The 25000-nt window shown below is 45.3% G+C and overlaps 1 protein-coding gene and 26 non-coding genes across 27 annotated transcripts; 7 read left to right on the top strand and 20 right to left on the bottom strand.

Moving 5' to 3' along the window:
• Positions 1-601: 601 nt before the first annotated feature.
• Positions 602-3399, bottom strand: LOC143509850 (uncharacterized). The gene is made up of 6 exons (XM_076998650.1): positions 3323-3399; positions 3036-3236; positions 2500-2939; positions 2148-2401; positions 1751-1996; positions 602-1559 (listed from the first exon to the last, which is right to left on the bottom strand). Exons 1-6 carry the CDS (start codon positions 3339-3341, stop codon positions 746-748), a joined length of 1974 nt encoding a protein of 657 aa, XP_076854765.1. The 5' UTR covers positions 3342-3399; the 3' UTR covers positions 602-745.
• A 4916-nt stretch (positions 3400-8315) lies between these two features.
• On the bottom strand, positions 8316-8397 carry trnas-uga (transfer RNA serine (anticodon UGA)). Its single transcript has one exon. It is a non-coding gene; the product is annotated as a tRNA-Ser (tRNA).
• A 584-nt stretch (positions 8398-8981) lies between these two features.
• On the bottom strand, positions 8982-9054 carry trnam-cau (transfer RNA methionine (anticodon CAU)). The gene has a single exon. It is a non-coding gene; the product is annotated as a tRNA-Met (tRNA).
• Positions 9055-9976: 922 nt separating this feature from the next.
• trnas-uga (transfer RNA serine (anticodon UGA)) lies at positions 9977-10058 on the bottom strand. Its single transcript has one exon. It is a non-coding gene; the product is annotated as a tRNA-Ser (tRNA).
• A 584-nt stretch (positions 10059-10642) lies between these two features.
• trnam-cau (transfer RNA methionine (anticodon CAU)) lies at positions 10643-10715 on the bottom strand. Its single transcript has one exon. It is a non-coding gene; the product is annotated as a tRNA-Met (tRNA).
• Positions 10716-11161: 446 nt separating this feature from the next.
• On the top strand, positions 11162-11233 carry trnad-guc (transfer RNA aspartic acid (anticodon GUC)). Its single transcript has one exon. It is a non-coding gene; the product is annotated as a tRNA-Asp (tRNA).
• Positions 11234-11637: 404 nt separating this feature from the next.
• Positions 11638-11719, bottom strand: trnas-uga (transfer RNA serine (anticodon UGA)). Its single transcript has one exon. It is a non-coding gene; the product is annotated as a tRNA-Ser (tRNA).
• Positions 11720-12302: 583 nt separating this feature from the next.
• On the bottom strand, positions 12303-12375 carry trnam-cau (transfer RNA methionine (anticodon CAU)). Its single transcript has one exon. It is a non-coding gene; the product is annotated as a tRNA-Met (tRNA).
• A 446-nt stretch (positions 12376-12821) lies between these two features.
• trnad-guc (transfer RNA aspartic acid (anticodon GUC)) lies at positions 12822-12893 on the top strand. Its single transcript has one exon. It is a non-coding gene; the product is annotated as a tRNA-Asp (tRNA).
• A 404-nt stretch (positions 12894-13297) lies between these two features.
• On the bottom strand, positions 13298-13379 carry trnas-uga (transfer RNA serine (anticodon UGA)). Its single transcript has one exon. It is a non-coding gene; the product is annotated as a tRNA-Ser (tRNA).
• A 583-nt stretch (positions 13380-13962) lies between these two features.
• Positions 13963-14035, bottom strand: trnam-cau (transfer RNA methionine (anticodon CAU)). Its single transcript has one exon. It is a non-coding gene; the product is annotated as a tRNA-Met (tRNA).
• A 922-nt stretch (positions 14036-14957) lies between these two features.
• On the bottom strand, positions 14958-15039 carry trnas-uga (transfer RNA serine (anticodon UGA)). The gene has a single exon. It is a non-coding gene; the product is annotated as a tRNA-Ser (tRNA).
• Positions 15040-15623: 584 nt separating this feature from the next.
• trnam-cau (transfer RNA methionine (anticodon CAU)) lies at positions 15624-15696 on the bottom strand. The gene has a single exon. It is a non-coding gene; the product is annotated as a tRNA-Met (tRNA).
• A 446-nt stretch (positions 15697-16142) lies between these two features.
• trnad-guc (transfer RNA aspartic acid (anticodon GUC)) lies at positions 16143-16214 on the top strand. Its single transcript has one exon. It is a non-coding gene; the product is annotated as a tRNA-Asp (tRNA).
• Positions 16215-16618: 404 nt separating this feature from the next.
• trnas-uga (transfer RNA serine (anticodon UGA)) lies at positions 16619-16700 on the bottom strand. The gene has a single exon. It is a non-coding gene; the product is annotated as a tRNA-Ser (tRNA).
• Positions 16701-17283: 583 nt separating this feature from the next.
• trnam-cau (transfer RNA methionine (anticodon CAU)) lies at positions 17284-17356 on the bottom strand. Its single transcript has one exon. It is a non-coding gene; the product is annotated as a tRNA-Met (tRNA).
• A 762-nt stretch (positions 17357-18118) lies between these two features.
• trnad-guc (transfer RNA aspartic acid (anticodon GUC)) lies at positions 18119-18190 on the top strand. The gene has a single exon. It is a non-coding gene; the product is annotated as a tRNA-Asp (tRNA).
• A 404-nt stretch (positions 18191-18594) lies between these two features.
• trnas-uga (transfer RNA serine (anticodon UGA)) lies at positions 18595-18676 on the bottom strand. The gene has a single exon. It is a non-coding gene; the product is annotated as a tRNA-Ser (tRNA).
• Positions 18677-19259: 583 nt separating this feature from the next.
• trnam-cau (transfer RNA methionine (anticodon CAU)) lies at positions 19260-19332 on the bottom strand. Its single transcript has one exon. It is a non-coding gene; the product is annotated as a tRNA-Met (tRNA).
• A 762-nt stretch (positions 19333-20094) lies between these two features.
• On the top strand, positions 20095-20166 carry trnad-guc (transfer RNA aspartic acid (anticodon GUC)). The gene has a single exon. It is a non-coding gene; the product is annotated as a tRNA-Asp (tRNA).
• Positions 20167-20570: 404 nt separating this feature from the next.
• Positions 20571-20652, bottom strand: trnas-uga (transfer RNA serine (anticodon UGA)). Its single transcript has one exon. It is a non-coding gene; the product is annotated as a tRNA-Ser (tRNA).
• A 583-nt stretch (positions 20653-21235) lies between these two features.
• trnam-cau (transfer RNA methionine (anticodon CAU)) lies at positions 21236-21308 on the bottom strand. The gene has a single exon. It is a non-coding gene; the product is annotated as a tRNA-Met (tRNA).
• Positions 21309-22070: 762 nt separating this feature from the next.
• On the top strand, positions 22071-22142 carry trnad-guc (transfer RNA aspartic acid (anticodon GUC)). Its single transcript has one exon. It is a non-coding gene; the product is annotated as a tRNA-Asp (tRNA).
• A 404-nt stretch (positions 22143-22546) lies between these two features.
• On the bottom strand, positions 22547-22628 carry trnas-uga (transfer RNA serine (anticodon UGA)). The gene has a single exon. It is a non-coding gene; the product is annotated as a tRNA-Ser (tRNA).
• Positions 22629-23211: 583 nt separating this feature from the next.
• On the bottom strand, positions 23212-23284 carry trnam-cau (transfer RNA methionine (anticodon CAU)). Its single transcript has one exon. It is a non-coding gene; the product is annotated as a tRNA-Met (tRNA).
• A 761-nt stretch (positions 23285-24045) lies between these two features.
• On the top strand, positions 24046-24117 carry trnad-guc (transfer RNA aspartic acid (anticodon GUC)). The gene has a single exon. It is a non-coding gene; the product is annotated as a tRNA-Asp (tRNA).
• Positions 24118-24521: 404 nt separating this feature from the next.
• trnas-uga (transfer RNA serine (anticodon UGA)) lies at positions 24522-24603 on the bottom strand. Its single transcript has one exon. It is a non-coding gene; the product is annotated as a tRNA-Ser (tRNA).
• Positions 24604-25000: the final 397 nt, after the last annotated feature.

The following is a 25000-nucleotide window of genomic DNA, read 5'->3' as shown; positions in this document are numbered from 1 at the left end:
GGGCTCGTCAATCTTTTCAAAAAGCTTCTGCTGCCCCGTGTGAGGGTCGAACTCACGACCTTCAGATTATGAGACTGACGCGCTACCTACTGCGCTAAGGACTGCGCGTGTGTGTCGAGGTTTCGGCGCTATTAATAGTAAACAATTACTAAGATTCGCCCAGTCGAGCATCGTATCGAATCCCGCATCGGACAAGTTTGGAAATAGTTAAATGCAAAGGAAATGCGCGATATTATCGGACACGTTCATAAATACTTAAATACAAAGGAAGCGGGTGATATTACATATTTATAAATTGGTTAAATATAAAGGAAATGCGTGATATTATAAACGATAAAACCAACCAGACACATGTTTAAAACAGAACACATTTATTATGAACGATAAATCCAAACACAACACATTTATTATGAACGATAAAACCAACCAGGCACTTTTATTAAAAAATCAACACATTAGAGAACATTATCCACAATATATAATATATATATATATAATATATATATATATAATATATAATATATATATATTATTATATTATAATATAAATAATATATATATAATATATATACAACGTTTACAGATACCTATGCAAATAATTTAAAAAATTACAATGTTTAATATATACAAATACACAATGTTTTGACTTGACTAAGATACTAACACTACAGCTACTACTAATATATTTACAATCATGGCACATATATACAATTATAATATATACAATTATGCAGACACATAATTTTTATTTTGGGGCTTTCTTCTTTCCATAGCCCCGTGCTACCAGCATAGCCTTCCAATCCTCCAGTGACATGGTGTCAGTTTCTTCACAATACCAGTTGCCAAAGTACTGTTGATGTGTGGGGGGCTTCCTCTCTTTTTGGCATCTCCTGCAAATTATAGCGCTGGTGTGGCGAACATATTTGCGGGTCTTTATACCAGCCATCTCGTTTTTCAATTTCCGCTTCCGGTATTGCTGTGTCGTGTATGGCACATCTGACATCTGGGTCACTGCCAACGCACCCTGACTGGATCCAGCGGTAGCAGGCATAATGTGTGCCACTCCTTGGCTATGGCTGGCGGTAGCAGGCATAATGTGTGCCACTCCTTGGCTATGGCTGGCGGTAGCAGGCATAATGTGGCTGGCGGTAGCAGGCATAATGTGGCTGGCGGTAGCAGGCATAATGTGTGTCACTCCTTGTGCCACCACTTGGCTATGGCTGTCTGGACCAGGTCCTGGCACTACATACACCAAACAAAATCCAGGATCAGTAGGCATGCTGTAGGAGACACACTGGGGAGGTGCAGGCAGGTTCTGCTGAGGTGGAGCAGATGAAGCTGGACCTGATGTGAAGGTCAAACGTCTCTTCAACTTTGCCGTCCCCGCAGTGTCAGGGGGCAGGACAAAGACATGGGGGCTGTCTGTGGAGGGGTGAGAGGCAAGACTGTCCTTCTGGGGTGTGGACCGCTGTGTTGTAGGACCTGATACTGGTGCTTCTGGAGGCATGATGCCCTGATGAAGAACATCAGACTCCTGTGAACGAGTCCGCCTGCAGTACCTACACACACACACACACACACACACACACACACACACACACACACACACACACACACACACACACAAAGAGTTCAGTTATTAAATTAAAAAGACATTTTAAGAAGAACATGGCTGTCAACAAATAAATCCCGATATTAATTAAATATAGTTAAATACATTTTTTTAACATCTGAAAATTGATTGACTCACCACTCTGACAGTGTGGTGGCATTCACTTCTGGTAGCTGGATGGTGGTCCCCTGCATCACATGTGCATTACTCAAGACGCACTCCCTGATGTGCTTGTAAGCACGACAGATGAGGGTCCACCTTCCAAACCTGACCCCACCGATGTTTTTCGGGTTTGGAAATGTAATACACAGCCGGACAAAGATTGCCTCCACAACTCTGTTGCAGTCTGGCCACTGTGCAGGGCTGTTTGCTCCAACAAAACACCTGGAAAAGAATAAAAAACACAATATACACAGATGATTATTAATTTGCCAACATAAACACTGCAAACCAGTGCATTTACACATAAACACTGTAAACCAGTGCATTTACACATAAACACTGTAAACCAGTGCATTTACGCATAACAGCTTACCGCCTTGTGGACTCCACGCCTGGAGCTACAATTTTCTTAGTGACCCTGAAGCGCCCCTTGTTCAAAGTGGCTTGATGACGTGGAGCATATACCATGCGCTGCTTATCATAGTCACTAAGAGCCTGCCAAAGGGTGATGATGTGGCTTGATTCCTCAAGCGACAAAGCAAAGCTGTGGTCCTTCAGGGTGACTAGGTAGTCTGCCAAGTTCTGCACAGCTCTATAGCCCTCAATGTTATCAGGTCCCACTGAGTCCTAAATGAAGAATCACAGTGATTAGATAAAGCAGGAAGCAGCATGTATACAAGCCTATCAGAGTCACCAATTAATGGAATGAACAGAAGAAATCTTACATCTTGGCTAGGGGAAGCCACAAGAGCAGAAGTCGGGTTGCTGTTTGAAGGAGCAGGTGGAGAGACCAGGGGAGCAGAGATGGAGACCGGAGGAGCAGAGATGGAGACCGGAGGAGCAGAGATGGAGACCGGAGGAGCAGAGATGGAGACCGGAGGAGCAGAGATGGAGACCGGAGGAGCAGAGATGGAGACCGGAGGAGCAGAGATGGAGACCGGAGGAGCAAATGCAACACCACTGGAGGCATCAGAAGCAGATGGCACAGCAGGTGGTTCTGTTTCAAATGCTGGGACAGTTAAGTCCTCAAAATCCTGTGCCTCTTCAAAACCTTCATCTTCTGCCACGGTCACATCCTCAGTCTCAAGAGCCAAGATGACTAATTTATAGTCTTCCAGGGCACTGCCGGTCTGCTCGTATAAGTACTCCACACCTATGAGCTCTCCTGAAAGAAAAAATAAAAACAAGAAGCATAAATGTCCAGGCCAACAGTAACTGCTTTTTACTTTTTATTTCTCGGATCATGTAAATTTAGGCGTACCTGTATACTTTCGTGGCCCTGTGTAGTCCACCAGTGTTCTCCCCAGTACCTCCTGAGACAGCTGGTTGGCAGCATATTTAAGCAGGCCACTGTAGGAATGGGGCTGGTCTTTTCCTGCAGCTGCCAGTCTCCGGTCTTCATTCCACCTGGCAAGGCCATCCACCAGGTAAGCCTGGAAAAAAGTATCACTTGCCAAGGTCCCTGAAACATATTACACATTGAAATTGTTAGACTGGTTTTAGATAAGTAACTACATTAAAGGCTTTAACGTATAGGTGGAAGCTTACCAGGAATGAACCTGTTCATATGCAGGTGAAAGGATTCCAGGGAAGTAGAACCTCTGGCACATCTGTACGTTGGCAGACTGTGCCCCCCCTTCAGGATGGTTCCCATCTGCATGTACAGTTGTACACCCGGAGGGTCCTGGATGCAGGCAATGTGCTTTGTTTGGCTACTCCAGATCTCGGCCATCCTCGCAGAGTTGATGAGGGGCACGCCAAGGGTGTTGCAGCCCTTCTCACCATCGTAGGACCGGATCAACTCTGTCACAAGTGCCTTGATGTCCTCACAGCTGCGAGTGGTCCTCTTGCAGTGCAGTGCCATCTCTGCTCTGGTGATGTTCCTCATCACACCTGCATCCGTGGGGTGCATCAACTTTGCCTCCAGCTCTGAGCGCTTGGCCTCCTTAAGCGCCTGGAGGTCAGACTCATCCCACATGAAAATACAGTGGCTCAGACTGTTCATGAAGCCTGCATAAAGCACATGGGAGTCAGTGGTGCAGCCAACCGCTATCCTCCTCATGTAGTGCCAGATGTCCAGTCGGATCTCCATGTCCTCCCATCCCTTAAACATGTTTCTGAGATGAGTGGCCCCGCAGCAGTCCCGGTCAACATACAGCACCTCTGGAGTTGACACACCAGCGTCTCGGTAGCGCTTCATGATGCCATCAATCATCTTGCCCAAGCCATAGCCTTCACTGGCCGTGAGCACAGACATGATGACTTGTCCGTGCTCGTTGCCAACGTTGGTGGCCCAAGCTGCTGTTGCGCGGCTCTGTCCTGCCAGCTTCCTCACAATTTTTTTTGTGGAGTCCATCTTTAGCACACGGCCAAACTGCGAGGTGATGGAGGCCTTTACCTCCTCTAGTCTGTTCAGGACATCCTGAGCATACACCTGCATCAGCCAGCGATGCTTTGGGACTTGGAGCAATGGTGGCAGATCCCCTAGAACAACAGGTGTGATGAGTCCAGACGATGCAGCTCTCACGAGTCCTTTGCAGTCTGTGAGGTACTGGACCTGTTTCTCCAGCCAGGCCTCCGAGTGCTGCTCCTCCATCCGCTTCTGGAGCTGACTGCTGCTGTTCCCCAAACCCCTCTGACGCATCTGCCGCACTACTTGCATGTCACATGCCAGCTTGGAGGTGAGGAAGCAGGGAAACTGGACACGATGGCCAATGTCCAGCTGACAGACAATGTTGTGGCTCCAGCTGATCACCTTCCTCTTGCAGCTCTTACAGGCAAGGTATTCTGCTGCCATGAAGTAGGAGCTGCTGATACCAACCACCTGCCTGATCCTCTGATGCACTCCAGCAGACGTGAGCTCCTCCTTGCCACAGTCAGGATGGGGGCAGAACAGCCGCACATGCCAAAGCTTCCTCGGCATCCAGAGAAACAAGGCATGTCCAAAGTACCTCTCCATTGCTGGCACACCACTGGGAGTTAGTGAAGGCTGAGGGGGGTGCCACCACATCTTGTCCACTTTCGAATGGTCCAACTCTGGTTGTCCATTTCGTGACCACTTGAAAAGTGCCTTGGAAATCCACTGCTGATCTACAATAGGAAGAGCAGGTTTCCATCCAGCAGGGAGGCAAATTCTGCTCTGCACTGAACAGATGAAAGCAAAAGAAAGGGGGAAAAATAATCATGAATCACATTTGTAATGAGTAATGAGCCACATTATACAGTATTGATAAAAAATAAATAAATCTTACCTGTCAGTTCTGATTCCACCTGCTCAGCAGCCGTCACCAGTTCACTGTCGTCCATGTGAGTGGGTTCAAATGAAGGGAGCGACACAGCTGGAATGGGTGATAAAACACATGATCAAATAAATAGGTTGCTTTTATGTCCATGGTAAATTCTAGGAGTTCATTATTCATACACTTACAAGGTTTGAACTTGGAGGGTGAAATGAGCCTCTTCACTGTCTTTTCTAGGCTCTTTGTGCTACTGCCTCTCCCAACCAACAAAGTGCGCAGGGAAGAGACTGAAGCCACTGAAGGCTGGCAGGAGTCAGAGGACTGGACAGGCTCAGACAGCTGACTGCTTGAGGACTCAGTGCTGGTGCAGGCTTGCATGGGGTCAGTAGACAGCGGACTGATGTTGGGCTCAGTGCTGGTGCAGGGCAGGGAAGCAGACTGAGTGCTGCTACAAGACATCTTCTCTGTCTTGATCCGGACGGCATATTGGCCCTCTGGGAAACGTTCAACATATGAACGGAATGCCTTCTTGTTTTCCGCGTGGTTAATGGAATCTTTCCCCTGTGAAGACTCCTTCTTCATGTCAGCAACAAGGTATCCGGCGTAGCCCAGGGCGTTTTCAGCCACCCACTTGAAGGTCTGACCCCTGAAAACTCCAAACTGAAGCTCATGTTGACCCAGCATGTGGACAGCGTTGCCTGGATCTCCACCTGAGCGCAACACTGCCCGTCTTGCAGAATCCTTCACCTTTTCAGGAGAAATGGCTCTGGCCCACGGCTTCTTTTTATTGGCTTCCTTCACACATAGGGCAGCCTTGGAGTCACACAGATTGGGACTGCCATCAGCTTTCTTCCTGAATATGGGTTCCATGGTCTGTGAATAGAGTATTATTAAATAGTTATAATTATTATAATAATTATTATTTATTATGAAGTATTATTGGAACATGTAAAAGTGTAAAAACAAATAATTCAGAGAATAAATGAATAAATAAAACATGTCCATGAACATTTAACACTAGAAGTCCCAGAGAAGGGTCATGGCTACATTTGCAAATGAAGAGATATTGATTTGGAGCCATCAGGGTAGTCAGTCTGGATTAAGGGTCTTTTGACCCTTTCAGGGCTTTTCCCAGGTGAATGTAAATGCCAGGCAATGGCCACATTTGCAAATGAAGAGATATTGATTTGGAGCCATCAGGGTAGTCAGTCTGGATTAAGGGTCTTTTGACCCTTTCAGGGCTTTTCCCAGGTGAATGTAAATGCCAGGCAATGGCCACATTTGCAAATGAAGAGATATTGATTTGGAGCCATCAGGGTAGTCAGTCTGGATTAAGGGTCTTTTGACCCTTTCAGGACTTTTCCCAGGTGAATGTAAATGCCAGGCAATGGCCACATTTGCACATCTGGACTAAGTCTTTCTAAACTCTATAGTTGAAATTACTGGGACTTCTGGTTTTAAAAGCAGTTGTACTTTTCCCAGGTGAATGTAAATGCCGTTTTGTCATCAAAAAGTGGTTGCAAGGTGGTTAAGCCCCGATGCTATGACTAAGTGGTTGATATGGCGTTCAGATATCAGAGTTAAGTCAATACTACGTATATAAATGCAGCTGAATTACGGTGGATAGTAATCTTGCAAAGCCACTAAGCTAGCACACTTTATCTACACAATTAATACGTTTATATTTACACATACATTTTTCTTCGTTCCATAAAAATAGATATCATAGAGTTAAGTCAATACTACGTATATAAATGCAGCTGAATTACGGTGGATAGTAATCTTGCAAAGCCACTAAGCTAGCACACTTTATCTACACAATTAATACGTTTATATTTACACATACATTTTTCTTCGTTCCATAAAAATAGATATCATAGAGTTAAGTCAATACTACGTATATAAATGCAGCTGAATTACGGTGGATAGTAATCTTGCATAGCGCGATGCGCCGTTAACAAAACCTACTAAGCTAGCACACTTAATACGTTTATATTTATACTTACATTTTTCTTTGTAGACGTCGAAAGGTCCGTGTCCGAGAATGTATAAGAAACGAGCGCAGACCAGCTACGAAAGTTAATGTTGAACTGAATATAACTCTCCCCTAAAACCCGCCTATATAACTTAAATTCTGAGGAGCGCTGTGAGACGCTCGCGATTGGCATTTGACACCGTGTCGTCATCGCCCATTCTTGGAAGCGATACGTCTTGTGATTGGTTCATTCAGTCTGTCGAGCTATTCTTGATAGCGATAAGGCCAACGATTGGCCAATTCTTGATATCATTCTGGTAGCAGGCTGAAAGATGATTGGATATCGCTACCAAGAGTTACCTAGAATTACCTCGACTGACAGTCGACAATGAGCGCCAACGAGGCTAGGAAAGAAGAAGCGAGGCTGAGGAAGAACTAGATGCAAAGCAGTAATGTGTGCCAAGAAATTCAGAACTTGCATGTGGGAAAGAGAGAAATGCAAAATCTCAGTTGATCTAAGATGGATATTGCAGTTCGGTACAATGCACTGGAATACAAAGACAAAATGAATTGCCAATGTAGCTAAAGCCAATTTTGCAGCAAATGGTTTGCATGACTTAACTAGGAAGGCAGATTAATCAAACCTGTAAGTCACCAAGATTCTTTGAGTTTTTCCTATCATAAGTCCACAAACTGACGATGGTAAAAGAGGAGTGGCAACAGTGAGTCAATATCACCACAATGTGTTCTTTTTACCACCTCCTTGCAGGCACAATGATTCAGAGTACTTTAAAATCAAGGGGACAAGTGCACGTCACCTGACTCAGCATCACTGCGAGACACAGCACGTGTCCTCGTTAGTATAGTGGATAGTATCTCCGCCTGTCACGCGGAAGACCGGGGTTCGATTCCCCGACGGGGTGACCCTCTTTTAGCGCAAGGCGGAGCAACCAGTGACCGGCCATGAAAGAATGTGGCACTTTTTCTTTTACCTGAAACAAGACATCGCTATGTTGCATGAAGATCTTTGGATGAAGCACCTGTGAGTGCGAGCTCTCCCCACTGGTGGCATAAGGTCTCATCACAAATCACATTAGAGAGGCAAGTTAATCCTCTACGCTGCAAGAGACCCCACTGCATTTCCATGCCAACACATTGTAACGACGAAGCAGCCATTTGTAACTCAATTCCTGGGACTATTTCAGGATCAGTTAGGACTGCTAAAGTTTGGCAGCACAAAGTTGCAAATGGCATGAGAAGCATATTTAAAACTGGCTAGCAGGAAGAGAGCACACTCTCTCTTTCCACACGCCCAACAAGACACTCACGCTGCAAGCAGGAGTCGAACCTGCACGGGGAAACCCCATTGGATTTCAAGTCCAACGCCTTAACCTCTCGGCCATCGCAGCTCGGCAGAGCGAGAGTAACATAGAGATCAATTCCTTGGACTTCCTCAAGCTCAATGATGAGTGCACAAGTGTCATTGCTTCTGAGTTGCAAATGGCTTGAGAAGAAAATTCAAATAAATGAATCTCCATAAGTCTACTCACTATTAACTTCAAGCTGGTACCAATTCCAGGTGATCAGGTATTCAAAAGCGTGTCATCAAAAGTGAATCAAAAAGAATCAAAAGTGAAAAGTGTCCGACGTGGTCCATTATTCTGTGTTGGCACCACGACACTGCAGTTTGATCTGGGAGCGAACATTGCTCCAAAGAGGCAGCTTGATGTCTCAGTAGAGGTGTCAATACAGACACCATCAAGGTATTGACTGAACGGTCAGTGGAGAGAATTGAATTGGATGCAACACAACTTGCTGTGTACACGCGAATTTACAAAAGAAAAAGCACAGCTTGAATCAACTAGGGATGACCTGTAAGAGTCATGTGCCAATACTATTTTCAGGTAGGGGGTGTGCTCAGCATGCGAGTGAATAAGGAAAGAGCGTTTGAGCATCTTTTCGGGGCTCGTCAATCTTTTCAAAAAGCTTCTGCTGCCCCGTGTGAGGGTCGAACTCACGACCTTCAGATTATGAGACTGACGCGCTACCTACTGCGCTAACGAGGCTAGGAAAGAAGAAGCGAGGCTGAGGAAGAACTAGATGCAAAGCAGTAATGTGTGCCAAGAAATTCAGAACTTGCATGTGGGAAAGAGAGAAATGCAAAATCTCAGTTGATCTAAGATGGATATTGCAGTTCGGTACAATGCACTGGAATACAAAGACAAAATGAATTGCCAATGTAGCTAAAGCCAATTTTGCAGCAAATGGTTTGCATGACTTAACTAGGAAGGCAGATGAATCAAACCTGTAAGTCACCAAGATTCTTTGAGTTTTTCCTATCATAAGTCCACAAACTGACGATGGTAAAAGAGGAGTGGCAACAGTGAGTCAATATCACCACAATGTGTTCTTTTTACCACCTCCTTGCAGGCACAATGATTCAGAGTACTTTAAAATCAAGGGGACAAGTGCACGTCACCTGACTCAGCATCACTGCGAGACACAGCACGTGTCCTCGTTAGTATAGTGGATAGTATCTCCGCCTGTCACGCGGAAGACCGGGGTTCGATTCCCCGACGGGGTGACCCTCTTTTAGCGCAAGGCGGAGCAACCAGTGACCGGCCATGAAAGAATGTGGCACTTTTTCTTTTACCTGAAACAAGACATCGCTATGTTGCATGAAGATCTTTGGATGAAGCACCTGTGAGTGCGAGCTCTCCCCACTGGTGGCATAAGGTCTCATCACAAATCACATTAGAGAGGCAAGTTAATCCTCTACGCTGCAAGAGACCCCACTGCATTTCCATGCCAACACATTGTAACGACGAAGCAGCCATTTGTAACTCAATTCCTGGGACTATTTCAGGATCAGTTAGGACTGCTAAAGTTTGGCAGCACAAAGTTGCAAATGGCATGAGAAGCATATTTAAAACTGGCTAGCAGGAAGAGAGCACACTCTCTCTTTCCACACGCCCAACAAGACACTCACGCTGCAAGCAGGAGTCGAACCTGCACGGGGAAACCCCATTGGATTTCAAGTCCAACGCCTTAACCTCTCGGCCATCGCAGCTCGGCAGAGCGAGAGTAACATAGAGATCAATTCCTTGGACTTCCTCAAGCTCAATGATGAGTGCACAAGTGTCATTGCTTCTGAGTTGCAAATGGCTTGAGAAGAAAATTCAAATAAATGAATCTCCATAAGTCTACTCACTATTAACTTCAAGCTGGTACCAATTCCAGGTGATCAGGTATTCAAAAGCGTGTCATCAAAAGTGAATCAAAAAGAATCAAAAGTGAAAAGTGTCCGACGTGGTCCATTATTCTGTGTTGGCACCACGACACTGCAGTTTGATCTGGGAGCGAACATTGCTCCAAAGAGGCAGCTTGATGTCTCAGTAGAGGTGTCAATACAGACACCATCAAGGTATTGACTGAACGGTCAGTGGAGAGAATTGAATTGGATGCAACACAACTTGCTGTGTACACGCGAATTTACAAAAGAAAAAGCACAGCTTGAATCAACTAGGGATGACCTGTAAGAGTCATGTGCCAATACTATTTTCAGGTAGGGGGTGTGCTCAGCATGCGAGTGAATAAGGAAAGAGCGTTTGAGCATCTTTTCGGGGCTCGTCAATCTTTTCAAAAAGCTTCTGCTGCCCCGTGTGAGGGTCGAACTCACGACCTTCAGATTATGAGACTGACGCGCTACCTACTGCGCTAACGAGGCTAGGAAAGAAGAAGCGAGGCTGAGGAAGAACTAGATGCAAAGCAGTAATGTGTGCCAAGAAATTCAGAACTTGCATGTGGGAAAGAGAGAAATGCAAAATCTCAGTTGATCTAAGATGGATATTGCAGTTCGGTACAATGCACTGGAATACAAAGACAAAATGAATTGCCAATGTAGCTAAAGCCAATTTTGCAGCAAATGGTTTGCATGACTTAACTAGGAAGGCAGATGAATCAAACCTGTAAGTCACCAAGATTCTTTGAGTTTTTCCTATCATAAGTCCACAAACTGACGATGGTAAAAGAGGAGTGGCAACAGTGAGTCAATATCACCACAATGTGTTCTTTTTACCACCTCCTTGCAGGCACAATGATTCAGAGTACTTTAAAATCAAGGGGACAAGTGCACGTCACCTGACTCAGCATCACTGCGAGACACAGCACGTGTCCTCGTTAGTATAGTGGATAGTATCTCCGCCTGTCACGCGGAAGACCGGGGTTCGATTCCCCGACGGGGAGACCCTCTTTTAGCGCAAGGCGGAGCAACCAGTGACCGGCCATGAAAGAATGTGGCACTTTTTCTTTTACCTGAAACAAGACATCGCTATGTTGCATGAAGATCTTTGGATGAAGCACCTGTGAGTGCAAGCTCTCCCCACTGGTGGCATAAGGTCTCATCACAAATCACATTAGAGAGGCAAGTTAATCCTCTACGCTGCAAGAGACCCCACTGCATTTCCATGCCAACACATTGTAACGACGAAGCAGCCATTTGTAACTCAATTCCTGGGACTATTTCAGGATCAGTTAGGACTGCTAAAGTTTGGCAGCACAAAGTTGCAAATGGCATGAGAAGCATATTTAAAACTGGCTAGCAGGAAGAGAGCACACTCTCTCTTTCCACACGCCCAACAAGACACTCACGCTGCAAGCAGGAGTCGAACCTGCGCGGGGAAACCCCATTGGATTTCAAGTCCAACGCCTTAACCTCTCGGCCATCGCAGCTCGGCGGAGCGAGATTAACATAGAGATCAATTCCTTGGACTTCCTCAAGCTCAATGATGAGTGCACAAGTGTCATTGCTTCTGAGTTGCAAATGGCTTGAGAAGAAAATTCAAATAAATGAATCTCCATAAGTCTACTCACTATTAACTTCAAGCTGGTACCAATTCCAGGTGATCAGGTATTCAAAAGCGTGTCATCAAAAGTGAATCAAAAAGAATCAAAAGTGAAAAGTGTCCGACGTGGTCCATTATTCTGTGTTGGCACCACGACACTGCAGTTTGATCTGGGAGCGAACATGCTCAAAAGAGGCAGCTTGATGTCTCAGTAGAGGTGTCAATACAGACGCCATCAAGGTATTGACTGAACGGTCAGTGGAGAGAATTGAATTGGATGCAACACAACTTGATGTGTACACGCGAATTTACAAAAGAAAAAGCACAGCTTGAATCAACTAGGGATGACCTGTAAGAGTCATGTGCCAATACTATTTTCAGGTAGGGGGTGTGCTCAGCATGCGAGTGAATAAGGAAAGAGCGTTTGAGCATCTTTTGGGGGCTCGTCAATCTTTTCAAAAAGCTTCTGCTGCCCCATGTGAGGGTCGAACTCACGACCTTCAGATTATGAGACTGACGCGCTACCTACTGCGCTAACGAGGCTAGGAAAGAAGAAGCGAGGCTGAGGAAGAACTAGATGCAAAGCAGTAATGTGTGCCAAGAAATTCAGAACTTGCATGTGGGAAAGAGAGAAATGCAAAATCTCAGTTGATCTAAGATGGATATTGCAGTTCGGTACAATGCACTGGAATACAAAGACAAAATGAATTGCCAATGTAGCTAAAGCCAATTTTGCAGCAAATGGTTTGCATGACTTAACTAGGAAGGCAGATGAATCAAACCTGTAAGTCACCAAGATTCTTTGAGTTTTTCCTATCATAAGTCCACAAACTGACGATGGTAAAAGAGGAGTGGCAACAGTGAGTCAATATCACCACAATGTGTTCTTTTTACCACCTCCTTGCAGGCACAATGATTCAGAGTACTTTAAAATCAAGGGGACAAGTGCACGTCACCTGACTCAGCATCACTGCGAGACACAGCACGTGTCCTCGTTAGTATAGTGGATAGTATCTCCGCCTGTCACGCGGAAGACCGGGGTTCGATTCCCCGACGGGGAGACCCTCTTTTAGCGCAAGGCGGAGCAACCAGTGACCGGCCATGAAAGAATGTGGCACTTTTTCTTTTACCTGAAACAAGACATCGCTATGTTGCATGAAGATCTTTGGATGAAGCACCTGTGAGTGCAAGCTCTCCCCACTGGTGGCATAAGGTCTCATCACAAATCACATTAGAGAGGCAAGTTAATCCTCTACGCTGCAAGAGACCCCACTGCATTTCCATGCCAACACATTGTAACGACGAAGCAGCCATTTGTAACTCAATTCCTGGGACTATTTCAGGATCAGTTAGGACTGCTAAAGTTTGGCAGCACAAAGTTGCAAATGGCATGAGAAGCATATTTAAAACTGGCTAGCAGGAAGAGAGCACACTCTCTCTTTCCACACGCCCAACAAGACACTCACGCTGCAAGCAGGAGTCGAACCTGCGCGGGGAAACCCCATTGGATTTCAAGTCCAACGCCTTAACCTCTCGGCCATCGCAGCTCGGCGGAGCGAGATTAACATAGAGATCAATTCCTTGGACTTCCTCAAGCTCAATGATGAGTGCACAAGTGTCATTGCTTCTGAGTTGCAAATGGCTTGAGAAGAAAATTCAAATAAATGAATCTCCATAAGTCTACTCACTATTAACTTCAAGCTGGTACCAATTCCAGGTGATCAGGTATTCAAAAGCGTGTCATCAAAAGTGAATCAAAAAGAATCAAAAGTGAAAAGTGTCCGACGTGGTCCATTATTCTGTGTTGGCACCACGACACTGCAGTTTGATCTGGGAGCGAACATGCTCAAAAGAGGCAGCTTGATGTCTCAGTAGAGGTGTCAATACAGACGCCATCAAGGTATTGACTGAACGGTCAGTGGAGAGAATTGAATTGGATGCAACACAACTTGCTGTGTACACGCGAATTTACAAAAGAAAAAGCACAGCTTGAATCAACTAGGGATGACCTGTAAGAGTCATGTGCCAATACTATTTTCAGGTAGGGGGTGTGCTCAGCATGCGAGTGAATAAGGAAAGAGCGTTTGAGCATCTTTTGGGGGCTCGTCAATCTTTTCAAAAAGCTTCTGCTGCCCCGTGTGAGGGTCGAACTCACGACCTTCAGATTATGAGACTGACGCGCTACCTACTGCGCTAACGAGGCTAGGAAAGAAGAAGCGAGGCTGAGGAAGAACTAGATGCAAAGCAGTAATGTGTGCCAAGAAATTCAGAACTTGCATGTGGGAAAGAGAGAAATGCAAAATCTCAGTTGATCTAAGATGGATATTGCAGTTCGGTACAATGCACTGGAATACAAAGACAAAATGAATTGCCAATGTAGCTAAAGCCAATTTTGCAGCAAATGGTTTGCATGACTTAACTAGGAAGGCAGATGAATCAAACCTGTAAGTCACCAAGATTCTTTGAGTTTTTCCTATCATAAGTCCACAAACTGACGATGGTAAAAGAGGAGTGGCAACAGTGAGTCAATATCACCACAATGTGTTCTTTTTACCACCTCCTTGCAGGCACAATGATTCAGAGTACTTTAAAATCAAGGGGACAAGTGCACGTCACCTGACTCAGCATCACTGCGAGACACAGCACGTGTCCTCGTTAGTATAGTGGATAGTATCTCCGCCTGTCACGCGGAAGACCGGGGTTCGATTCCCCGACGGGGTGACCCTCTTTTAGCGCAAGGCGGAGCAACCAGTGACCGGCCATGAAAGAATGTGGCACTTTTTCTTTTACCTGAAACAAGACATCGCTATGTTGCATGAAGATCTTTGGATGAAGCACCTGTGAGTGCGAGCTCTCCCCACTGGTGGCATAAGGTCTCATCACAAATCACATTAGAGAGGCAAGTTAATCCTCTACGCTGCAAGAGACCCCACTGCATTTCCATGCCAACACATTGTAACGACGAAGCAGCCATTTGTAACTCAATTCCTGGGACTATTTCAGGATCAGTTAGGACTGCTAAAGTTTGGCAGCACAAAGTTGCAAATGGCATGAGAAGCATATTTAAAACTGGCTAGCAGGAAGAGAGCACACTCTCTCTTTCCACACGCCCAACAAGACACTCACGCTGCAAGCAGGAGTCGAACCTGCACGGGGAAACCCCATTGGATTTCAAGTCCAACGCCTTAACCTCTCGGCCATCGCAGCTCGGCAGAGCGAGAGTAACATAGAGATCAATTCCTTGGACTTCCTCAAGCTCAATGATGAGTGCACAAGTGTCATTGCTTCTGAGTTGCAAATGGCTTGAGAAGAAAATTCAAATAAATGAATCTCCATAAGTCTACTCACTATTAACTTCAAGCTGGTACCAATTCCAGGTGATCAGGTATTCAAAAGCGTGTCATCAAAAGTGAATCAAAAAGAATCAAAAGTGAAAAGTGTCCGACGTGGTCCATTATTCTGTGTTGGCACCACGACACTGCAGTTTGATCTGGGAGCGAACATTGCTCCAAAGAGGCAGCTTGATGTCTCAGTAGAGGTGTCAATACAGACACCATCAAGGTATTGACTGAACGGTCAGTGGAGAGAATTGAATTGGATGCAACACAACTTGCTGTGTACACGCGAATTTACAAAAGAAAAAGCACAGCTTGAATCAACTAGGGATGACCTGTAAGAGTCATGTGCCAATACTATTTTCAGGTAGGGGGTGTGCTCAGCATGCGAGTGAATAAGGAAAGAGCGTTTGAGCATCTTTTCGGGGCTCGTCAATCTTTTCAAAAAGCTTCTGCTGCCCCGTGTGAGGGTCGAACTCACGACCTTCAGATTATGAGACTGACGCGCTACCTACTGCGCTAACGAGGCTAGGAAAGAAGAAGCGAGGCTGAGGAAGAACTAGATGCAAAGCAGTAATGTGTGCCAAGAAATTCAGAACTTGCATGTGGGAAAGAGAGAAATGCAAAATCTCAGTTGATCTAAGATGGATATTGCAGTTCGGTACAATGCACTGGAATACAAAGACAAAATGAATTGCCAATGTAGCTAAAGCCAATTTTGCAGCAAATGGTTTGCATGACTTAACTAGGAAGGCAGATGAATCAAACCTGTAAGTCACCAAGATTCTTTGAGTTTTTCCTATCATAAGTCCACAAACTGACGATGGTAAAAGAGGAGTGGCAACAGTGAGTCAATATCACCACAATGTGTTCTTTTTACCACCTCCTTGCAGGCACAACGATTCAGAGTACTTTAAAATCAAGGGGACAAGTGCACGTCACCTGACTCAGCATCACTGCGAGACACAGCACGTGTCCTCGTTAGTATAGTGGATAGTATCTCCGCCTGTCACGCGGAAGACCGGGGTTCGATTCCCCGACGGGGAGACCCTCTTTTAGCGCAAGGCGGAGCAACCAGTGACCGGCCATGAAAGAATGTGGCACTTTTTCTTTTACCTGAAACAAGACATCGCTATGTTGCATGAAGATCTTTGGATGAAGCACCTGTGAGTGCAAGCTCTCCCCACTGGTGGCATAAGGTCTCATCACAAATCACATTAGAGAGGCAAGTTAATCCTCTACGCTGCAAGAGACCCCACTGCATTTCCATGCCAACACATTGTAACGACGAAGCAGCCATTTGTAACTCAATTCCTGGGACTATTTCAGGATCAGTTAGGACTGCTAAAGTTTGGCAGCACAAAGTTGCAAATGGCATGAGAAGCATATTTAAAACTGGCTAGCAGGAAGAGAGCACACTCTCTCTTTCCACACGCCCAACAAGACACTCACGCTGCAAGCAGGAGTCGAACCTGCGCGGGGAAACCCCATTGGATTTCAAGTCCAACGCCTTAACCTCTCGGCCATCGCAGCTCGGCGGAGCGAGATTAACATAGAGATCAATTCCTTGGACTTCCTCAAGCTCAATGATGAGTGCACAAGTGTCATTGCTTCTGAGTTGCAAATGGCTTGAGAAGAAAATTCAAATAAATGAATCTCCATAAGTCTACTCACTATTAACTTCAAGCTGGTACCAATTCCAGGTGATCAGGTATTCAAAAGCGTGTCATCAAAAGTGAATCAAAAAGAATCAAAAGTGAAAAGTGTCCGACGTGGTCCATTATTCTGTGTTGGCACCACGACACTGCAGTTTGATCTGGGAGCGAACATGCTCAAAAGAGGCAGCTTGATGTCTCAGTAGAGGTGTCAATACAGACGCCATCAAGGTATTGACTGAACGGTCAGTGGAGAGAATTGAATTGGATGCAACACAACTTGCTGTGTACACGCGAATTTACAAAAGAAAAAGCACAGCTTGAATCAACTAGGGATGACCTGTAAGAGTCATGTGCCAATACTATTTTCAGGTAGGGGGTGTGCTCAGCATGCGAGTGAATAAGGAAAGAGCGTTTGAGCATCTTTTGGGGGCTCGTCAATCTTTTCAAAAAGCTTCTGCTGCCCCGTGTGAGGGTCGAACTCACGACCTTCAGATTATGAGACTGACGCGCTACCTACTGCGCTAACGAGGCTAGGAAAGAAGAAGCGAGGCTGAGGAAGAACTAACAAAGCTGGAGAAAAAATGTATCCGCCCCCAATTCACTCCTTGGAGCATGGCGGCAAGTGCACCTGCAGCAACTAATTACTGCCAACAACAGCTAACAAACAACAAGGTTAGCACAAGAAGCCTGGAATTAACCAGAATCTGAGGCCAACGTAATTAAACTCTAATCCTACCCTAACCAATCACAGGATGTTCCAAGAGTAGACAAACAACGCACACAAACAAAAAAAAAACAAAAATACCACCAAAATACAAGTACAAACGACAGCTACCTCATGAACGTATGAAGTGAAGCTTTCTCTGGAGTGCTTTTAGTAGATGCAAAGCAGTAATGTGTGCCAAGAAATTCAGAACTTGCATGTGGGAAAGAGAGAAATGCAAAATCTCAGTTGATCTAAGATGGATATTGCAGTTCGGTACAATGCACTGGAATACGAAGACAAAATGAATTGCCAATGTAGCTAAAGCCAATTTTGCAGCAAATGGTTCGCATGACTTAACTAGGAAGGCAGATGAATCAAACCTGTAGGTCACCAAGATTCTTTGAGTTTTTCCTATCATAAGTCCACAAACTGACGATGGTAAAAGAGGAGTGGCAACAGTGAGTCAATATCACCACAATGTGTTCTTTTTACCACCTCCTTGCAGGCACAATGATTCAGAGTACTTTAAAATCAAGGGGACAAGTGCACGTCACCTGACTCAGCATCACTGCGAGACACAGCACGTGTCCTCGTTAGTATAGTGGATAGTATCTCCGCCTGTCACGCGGAAGACCGGGGTTCGATTCCCCGACGGGGAGACCCTCTTTTAGCGCAAGGCGGAGCAACCAGTGACCGGCCATGAAAGAATGTGGCACTTTTTCTTTTACCTGAAACAAGACATCGCTATGTTGCATGAAGATCTTTGGATGAAGCACCTGTGAGTGCAAGCTCTCCCCACTGGTGGCATAAGGTCTCATCACAAATCACATTAGAGAGGCAAGTTAATCCTCTACGCTGTAAGAGACCCCACTGCATTTCCATGCCAACACATTGTAACGACGAAGCAGCCATTTGTAACTCAATTCCTGGGACTATTTCAGGATCAGTTAGGACTGCTAAAGTTTGGCAGCACAAAGTTGCAAATGGCATGAGAAGCATATTTAAAACTGGCTAGCAGGAAGAGAGCACAGTCTCTCTTTCCACACGCCCAACAAGACACTCACGCTGCAAGCAGGAGTCGAACCTGCGCGGGGAAACCCCATTGGATTTCAAGTCCAACGCCTTAACCTCTCGGCCATCGCAGCTCGGCGGAGTGAGAGTAACATAGAGATCAATTCCTTGGACTTCCTCAAGCTCAATGATGAGTGCACAAGTGTCATTGCTTCTGAGTTGCAAATGGCTTGAGAAGAAAATTCAAATAAATGAATCTCCATAAGTCTACTCACTATTAACTTCAAGCTGGTACCAATTCCAGGTGATCAGGTATTCAAAAGCGTGTCATCAAAAGTGAATCAAAAAGAATCAAAAGTGAAAAGTGTCCGACGTGGTCCATTATTCTGTGTTGGCACCACGACACTGCAGTTTGATCTGGGAGCGAACATGCTCAAAAGAGGCAGCTTGATGTCTCAGTAGAGGTGTCAATACAGACGCCATCAAGGTATTGACTGAACGGTCAGTGGAGAGAATTGAATTGGATGCAACACAACTTGCTGTGTACACGCGAATTTACAAAAGAAAAAGCACAGCTTGAATCAACTAGGGATGACCTGTAAGAGTCATGTGCCAATACTATTTTCAGGTAGGGGGTGTGCTCAGCATGCGAGTGAATAAGGAAAGAGCGTTTGAGCATCTTTTGGGGGCTCGTCAATCTTTTCAAAAAGCTTCTGCTGCCCCGTGTGAGGGTCAAACTCACGACCTTCAGATTATGAGACTGACGCGCTACCTACTGCGCTAACGAGGCTAGTAAAGAAGAAGCGAGGCTGAGGAAGAACTAACAAAGCTGGAGAAAAAATGTATCCGCCCCCAATTCACTCCTTGGAGCATGGCGGCAAGTGCACCTGCAGCAACTAATTACTGCCAACAACAGCTAACAAACAACAAGGTTAGCACAAGAAGCCTGGAATTAACCAGAATCTGAGGCCAACGTAATTAAACTCTAATCCTACCCTAACCAATGACAGGATGTTCCAAGAGTAGACAAACAACGCACACAAACGAAAAAAAAACAAAAATACCACCAAAATACAAGTACAAACGACACCTACCTCATGAAGGTATGAAGTGAAGCTTTCTCTGGAGTGCTTTTAGTAGATGCAAAGCAGTAATGTGTGCCAAGAAATTCAGAACTTGCATGTGGGAAAGAGAGAAATGCAAAATCTCAGTTGATCTAAGATGGATATTGCAGTTCGGTACAATGCACTGGAATACAAAGACAAAATGAATTGCCAATGTAGCTAAAGCCAATTTTGCAGCAAATGGTTTGCATGACTTAACTAGGAAGGCAGATGAATCAAACCTGTAGGTCACCAAGATTCTTTGAGTTTTTCCTATCATAAGTCCACAAACTGACGATGGTAAAAGAGGAGTGGCAACAGTGAGTCAATATCACCACAATGTGTTCTTTTTACCACCTCCTTGCAGGCACAATGATTCAGAGTACTTTAAAATCAAGGGGACAAGTGCACGTCACCTGACTCAGCATCACTGCGAGACACAGCATGTGTCCTCGTTAGTATAGTGGATAGTATCTCCGCCTGTCACGCGGAAGACCGGGGTTCGATTCCCCGACGGGGAGACCCTCTTTTAGCGCAAGGCGGAGCAACCAGTGACCGGCCATGAAAGAATGTGGCACTTTTTCTTTTACCTGAAACAAGACATCGCTATGTTGCATGAAGATCTTTGGATGAAGCACCTGTGAGTGCAAGCTCTCCCCACTGGTGGCATAAGGTCTCATCACAAATCACATTAGAGAGGCAAGTTAATCCTCTACGCTGCAAGAGACCCCACTGCATTTCCATGCCAACACATTGTAACGACGAAGCAGCCATTTGTAACTCAATTCCTGGGACTATTTCAGGATCAGTTAGGACTGCTAAAGTTTGGCAGCACAAAGTTGCAAATGGCATGAGAAGCATATTTAAAACTGGCTAGCAGGAAGAGAGCACACTCTCTCTTTCCACACGCCCAACAAGACACTCACGCTGCAAGCAGGAGTCGAACCTGCGCGGGGAAACCCCATTGGATTTCAAGTCCAACGCCTTAACCTCTCGGCCATCGCAGCTCGGCGGAGCGAGAGTAACATAGAGATCAATTCCTTGGACTTCCTCAAGCTCAATGATGAGTGCACAAGTGTCATTGCTTCTGAGTTGCAAATGGCTTGAGAAGAAAATTCAAATAAATGAATCTCCATAAGTCTACTCACTATTAACTTCAAGCTGGTACCAATTCCAGGTGATCAGGTATTCAAAAGCGTGTCATCAAAAGTGAATCAAAAAGAATCAAAAGTGAAAAGTGTCCGACGTGGTCCATTATTCTGTGTTGGCACCACGACACTGCAGTTTGATCTGGGAGCGAACATGCTCAAAAGAGGCAGCTTGATGTCTCAGTAGAGGTGTCAATACAGACGCCATCAAGGTATTGACTGAACGGTCAGTGGAGAGAATTGAATTGGATGCAACACAACTTGCTGTGTACACGCGAATTTACAAAAGAAAAAGCACAGCTTGAATCAACTAGGGATGACCTGTAAGAGTCATGTGCCAATACTATTTTCAGGTAGGGGGTGTGCTCAGCATGCGAGTGAATAAGGAAAGAGCGTTTGAGCATCTTTTGGGGGCTCGTCAATCTTTTCAAAAAGCTTCTGCTGCCCCGTGTGAGGGTCGAACTCACAACCTTCAGATTATGAGACTGACGCGCTACCTACTGCGCTAACGAGGCTAGGAAAGAAGAAGCGAGGCTGAGGAAGAACTAACAAAGCTGGAGAAAAAATGTATCCGCCCCCAATTCACTCCTTGGAGCATGGCGGCAAGTGCACCTGCAGCAACTAATTACTGCCAACAACAGCTAACAAACAACAAGGTTAGCACAAGAAGCCTGGAATTAACCAGAATCTGAGGCCAACGTAATTAAACTCTAATCCTACCCTAACCAATCACAGGATGTTCCAAGAGTAGACAAACAACGCACACAAACAAAAAAAAAACAAAAATACCACCAAAATACAAGTACAAACGACACCTACCTCATGAAGGTATGAAGTGAAGCTTTCTCTGGAGTGCTTTTAGTAGATGCAAAGCAGTAATGTGTGCCAAGAAATTCAGAACTTGCATGTGGGAAAGAGAGAAATGCAAAATCTCAGTTGATCTAAGATGGATATTGCAGTTCGGTACAATGCACTGGAATACGAAGACAAAATGAATTGCCAATGTAGCTAAAGCCAATTTTGCAGCAAATGGTTCGCATGACTTAACTAGGAAGGCAGATGAATCAAACCTGTAGGTCACCAAGATTCTTTGAGTTTTTCCTATCATAAGTCCACAAACTGACGATGGTAAAAGAGGAGTGGCAACAGTGAGTCAATATCACCACAATGTGTTCTTTTTACCACCTCCTTGCAGGCACAATGATTCAGAGTACTTTAAAATCAAGGGGACAAGTGCACGTCACCTGACTCAGCATCACTGCGAGACACAGCACGTGTCCTCGTTAGTATAGTGGATAGTATCTCCGCCTGTCACGCGGAAGACCGGGGTTCGATTCCCCGACGGGGAGACCCTCTTTTAGCGCAAGGCGGAGCAACCAGTGACCGGCCATGAAAGAATGTGGCACTTTTTCTTTTACCTGAAACAAGACATCGCTATGTTGCATGAAGATCTTTGGATGAAGCACCTGTGAGTGCAAGCTCTCCCCACTGGTGGCATAAGGTCTCATCACAAATCACATTAGAGAGGCAAGTTAATCCTCTACGCTGTAAGAGACCCCACTGCATTTCCATGCCAACACATTGTAACGACGAAGCAGCCATTTGTAACTCAATTCCTGGGACTATTTCAGGATCAGTTAGGACTGCTAAAGTTTGGCAGCACAAAGTTGCAAATGGCATGAGAAGCATATTTAAAACTGGCTAGCAGGAAGAGAGCACAGTCTCTCTTTCCACACGCCCAACAAGACACTCACGCTGCAAGCAGGAGTCGAACCTGCGCGGGGAAACCCCATTGGATTTCAAGTCCAACGCCTTAACCTCTCGGCCATCGCAGCTCGGCGGAGTGAGAGTAACATAGAGATCAATTCCTTGGACTTCCTCAAGCTCAATGATGAGTGCACAAGTGTCATTGCTTCTGAGTTGCAAATGGCTTGAGAAGAAAATTCAAATAAATGAATCTCCATAAGTCTACTCACTATTAACTTCAAGCTGGTACCAATTCCAGGTGATCAGGTATTCAAAAGCGTGTCATCAAAAGTGAATCAAAAAGAATCAAAAGTGAAAAGTGTCCGACGTGGTCCATTATTCTGTGTTGGCACCACGACACTGCAGTTTGATCTGGGAGCGAACATGCTCAAAAGAGGCAGCTTGATGTCTCAGTAGAGGTGTCAATACAGACGCCATCAAGGTATTGACTGAACGGTCAGTGGAGAGAATTGAATTGGATGCAACACAACTTGCTGTGTACACGCGAATTTACAAAAGAAAAAGCACAGCTTGAATCAACTAGGGATGACCTGTAAGAGTCATGTGCCAATACTATTTTCAGGTAGGGGGTGTGCTCAGCATGCGAGTGAATAAGGAAAGAGCGTTTGAGCATCTTTTGGGGGCTCGTCAATCTTTTCAAAAAGCTTCTGCTGCCCCGTGTGAGGGTCGAACTCACGACCTTCAGATTATGAGACTGACGCGCTACCTACTGCGCTAACGAGGCTAGTAAAGAAGAAGCGAGGCTGAGGAAGAACTAACAAAGCTGGAGAAAAAATGTATCCGCCCCCAATTCACTCCTTGGAGCATGGCGGCAAGTGCACCTGCAGCAACTAATTACTGCCAACAACAGCTAACAAACAACAAGGTTAGCACAAGAAGCCTGGAATTAACCAGAATCTGAGGCCAACGTAATTAAACTCTAATCCTACCCTAACCAATCACAGGATGTTCCAAGAGTAGACAAACAACGCACAAAAAAAAAAAAAAAAAAAAATACCACCAAAATACAAGTACAAACGACAGCTACCTCATGAAGGTATGAAGTGAAGCTTTCTCTGGAGTGCTTTTAGTAGATGCAAAGCAGTAATGTGTGCCAAGAAATTCAGAACTTGCATGTGGGAAAGAGAGAAATGCAAAATCTCAGTTGATCTAAGATGGATATTGCAGTTCGGTACAATGCACTGGAATACGAAGACAAAATGAATTGCCAATGTAGCTAAAGCCAATTTTGCAGCAAATGGTTCGCATGACTTAACTAGGAAGGCAGATGAATCAAACCTGTAGGTCACCAAGATTCTTTGAGTTTTTCCTATCATAAGTCCACAAACTGACGATGGTAAAAGAGGAGTGGCAACAGTGAGTCAATATCACCACAATGTGTTCTTTTTACCACCTCCTTGCAGGCACAATGATTCAGAGTACTTTAAAATCAAGGGGACAAGTGCACGTCACCTGACTCAGCATCACTGCGAGACACAGCACGTGTCCTCGTTAGTATAGTGGATAGTATCTCCGCCTGTCACGCGGAAGACCGGGGTTCGATTCCCCGACGGGGAGACCCTCTTTTAGCGCAAGGCGGAGCAACCAGTGACCGGCCATGAAAGAATGTGGCACTTTTTCTTTTACCTGAAACAAGACATCGCTATGTTGCATGAAGATCTTTGGATGAAGCACCTGTGAGTGCAAGCTCTCCCCACTGGTGGCATAAGGTCTCATCACAAATCACATTAGAGAGGCAAGTTAATCCTCTACGCTGCAAGAGACCCCACTGCATTTCCATGCCAACACATTGTAACGACGAAGCAGCCATTTGTAACTCAATTCCTGGGACTATTTCAGGATCAGTTAGGACTGCTAAAGTTTGGCAGCACAAAGTTGCAAATGGCATGAGAAGCATATTTAAAACTGGCTAGCAGGAAGAGAGCACACTCTCTCTTTCCACACGCCCAACAAGACACTCACGCTGCAAGCAGGAGTCGAACCTGCGCGGGGAAACCCCATTGGATTTCAAGTCCAACGCCTTAACCTCTCGGCCATCGCAGCTCGGCGGAGCGAGAGTAACATAGAGATCAATTCCTTGGACTTCCTCAAGCTCAATGATGAGTGCACAAGTGTCATTGCTTCTGAGTTGCAAATGGCTTGAGAAGAAAATTCAAATAAATGAATCTCCATAAGTCTACTCACTATTAACTTCAAGCTGGTACCAATTCCAGGTGATCAGGTATTCAAAAGCGTGTCATCAAAAGTGAATCAAAAAGAATCAAAAGTGAAAAGTGTCCGACGTGGTCCATTATTCTGTGTTGGCACCACGACACTGCAGTTTGATCTGGGAGCGAACATGCTCAAAAGAGGCAGCTTGATGTCTCAGTAGAGGTGTCAATACAGACGCCATCAAGGTATTGACTGAACGGTCAGTGGAGAGAATTGAATTGGATGCAAC

Source organism: Brachyhypopomus gauderio, chromosome 3, assembly GCF_052324685.1.
Source record: "Brachyhypopomus gauderio isolate BG-103 chromosome 3, BGAUD_0.2, whole genome shotgun sequence".
NCBI classification, from domain to species: domain Eukaryota; kingdom Metazoa; phylum Chordata; class Actinopteri; order Gymnotiformes; family Hypopomidae; genus Brachyhypopomus; species Brachyhypopomus gauderio.
This window is presented reverse-complemented; position numbering and strand designations above follow the sequence as displayed.

Excerpts from the sequence above, each read along its gene's own strand:
- LOC143509850 (XM_076998650.1), bottom strand. Across the intron at positions 2,402-2,499 it reads TGGCTTCCCCTAGCCAAGAT|GACTCAGTGGGACCTGATAA; the intron begins GTAAGATTTCTT and ends TTCTTCATTTAG. Across the intron at positions 1,997-2,147 it reads GGCGTGGAGTCCACAAGGCG|GTGTTTTGTTGGAGCAAACA; the intron begins GTAAGCTGTTAT and ends ATTCTTTTCCAG.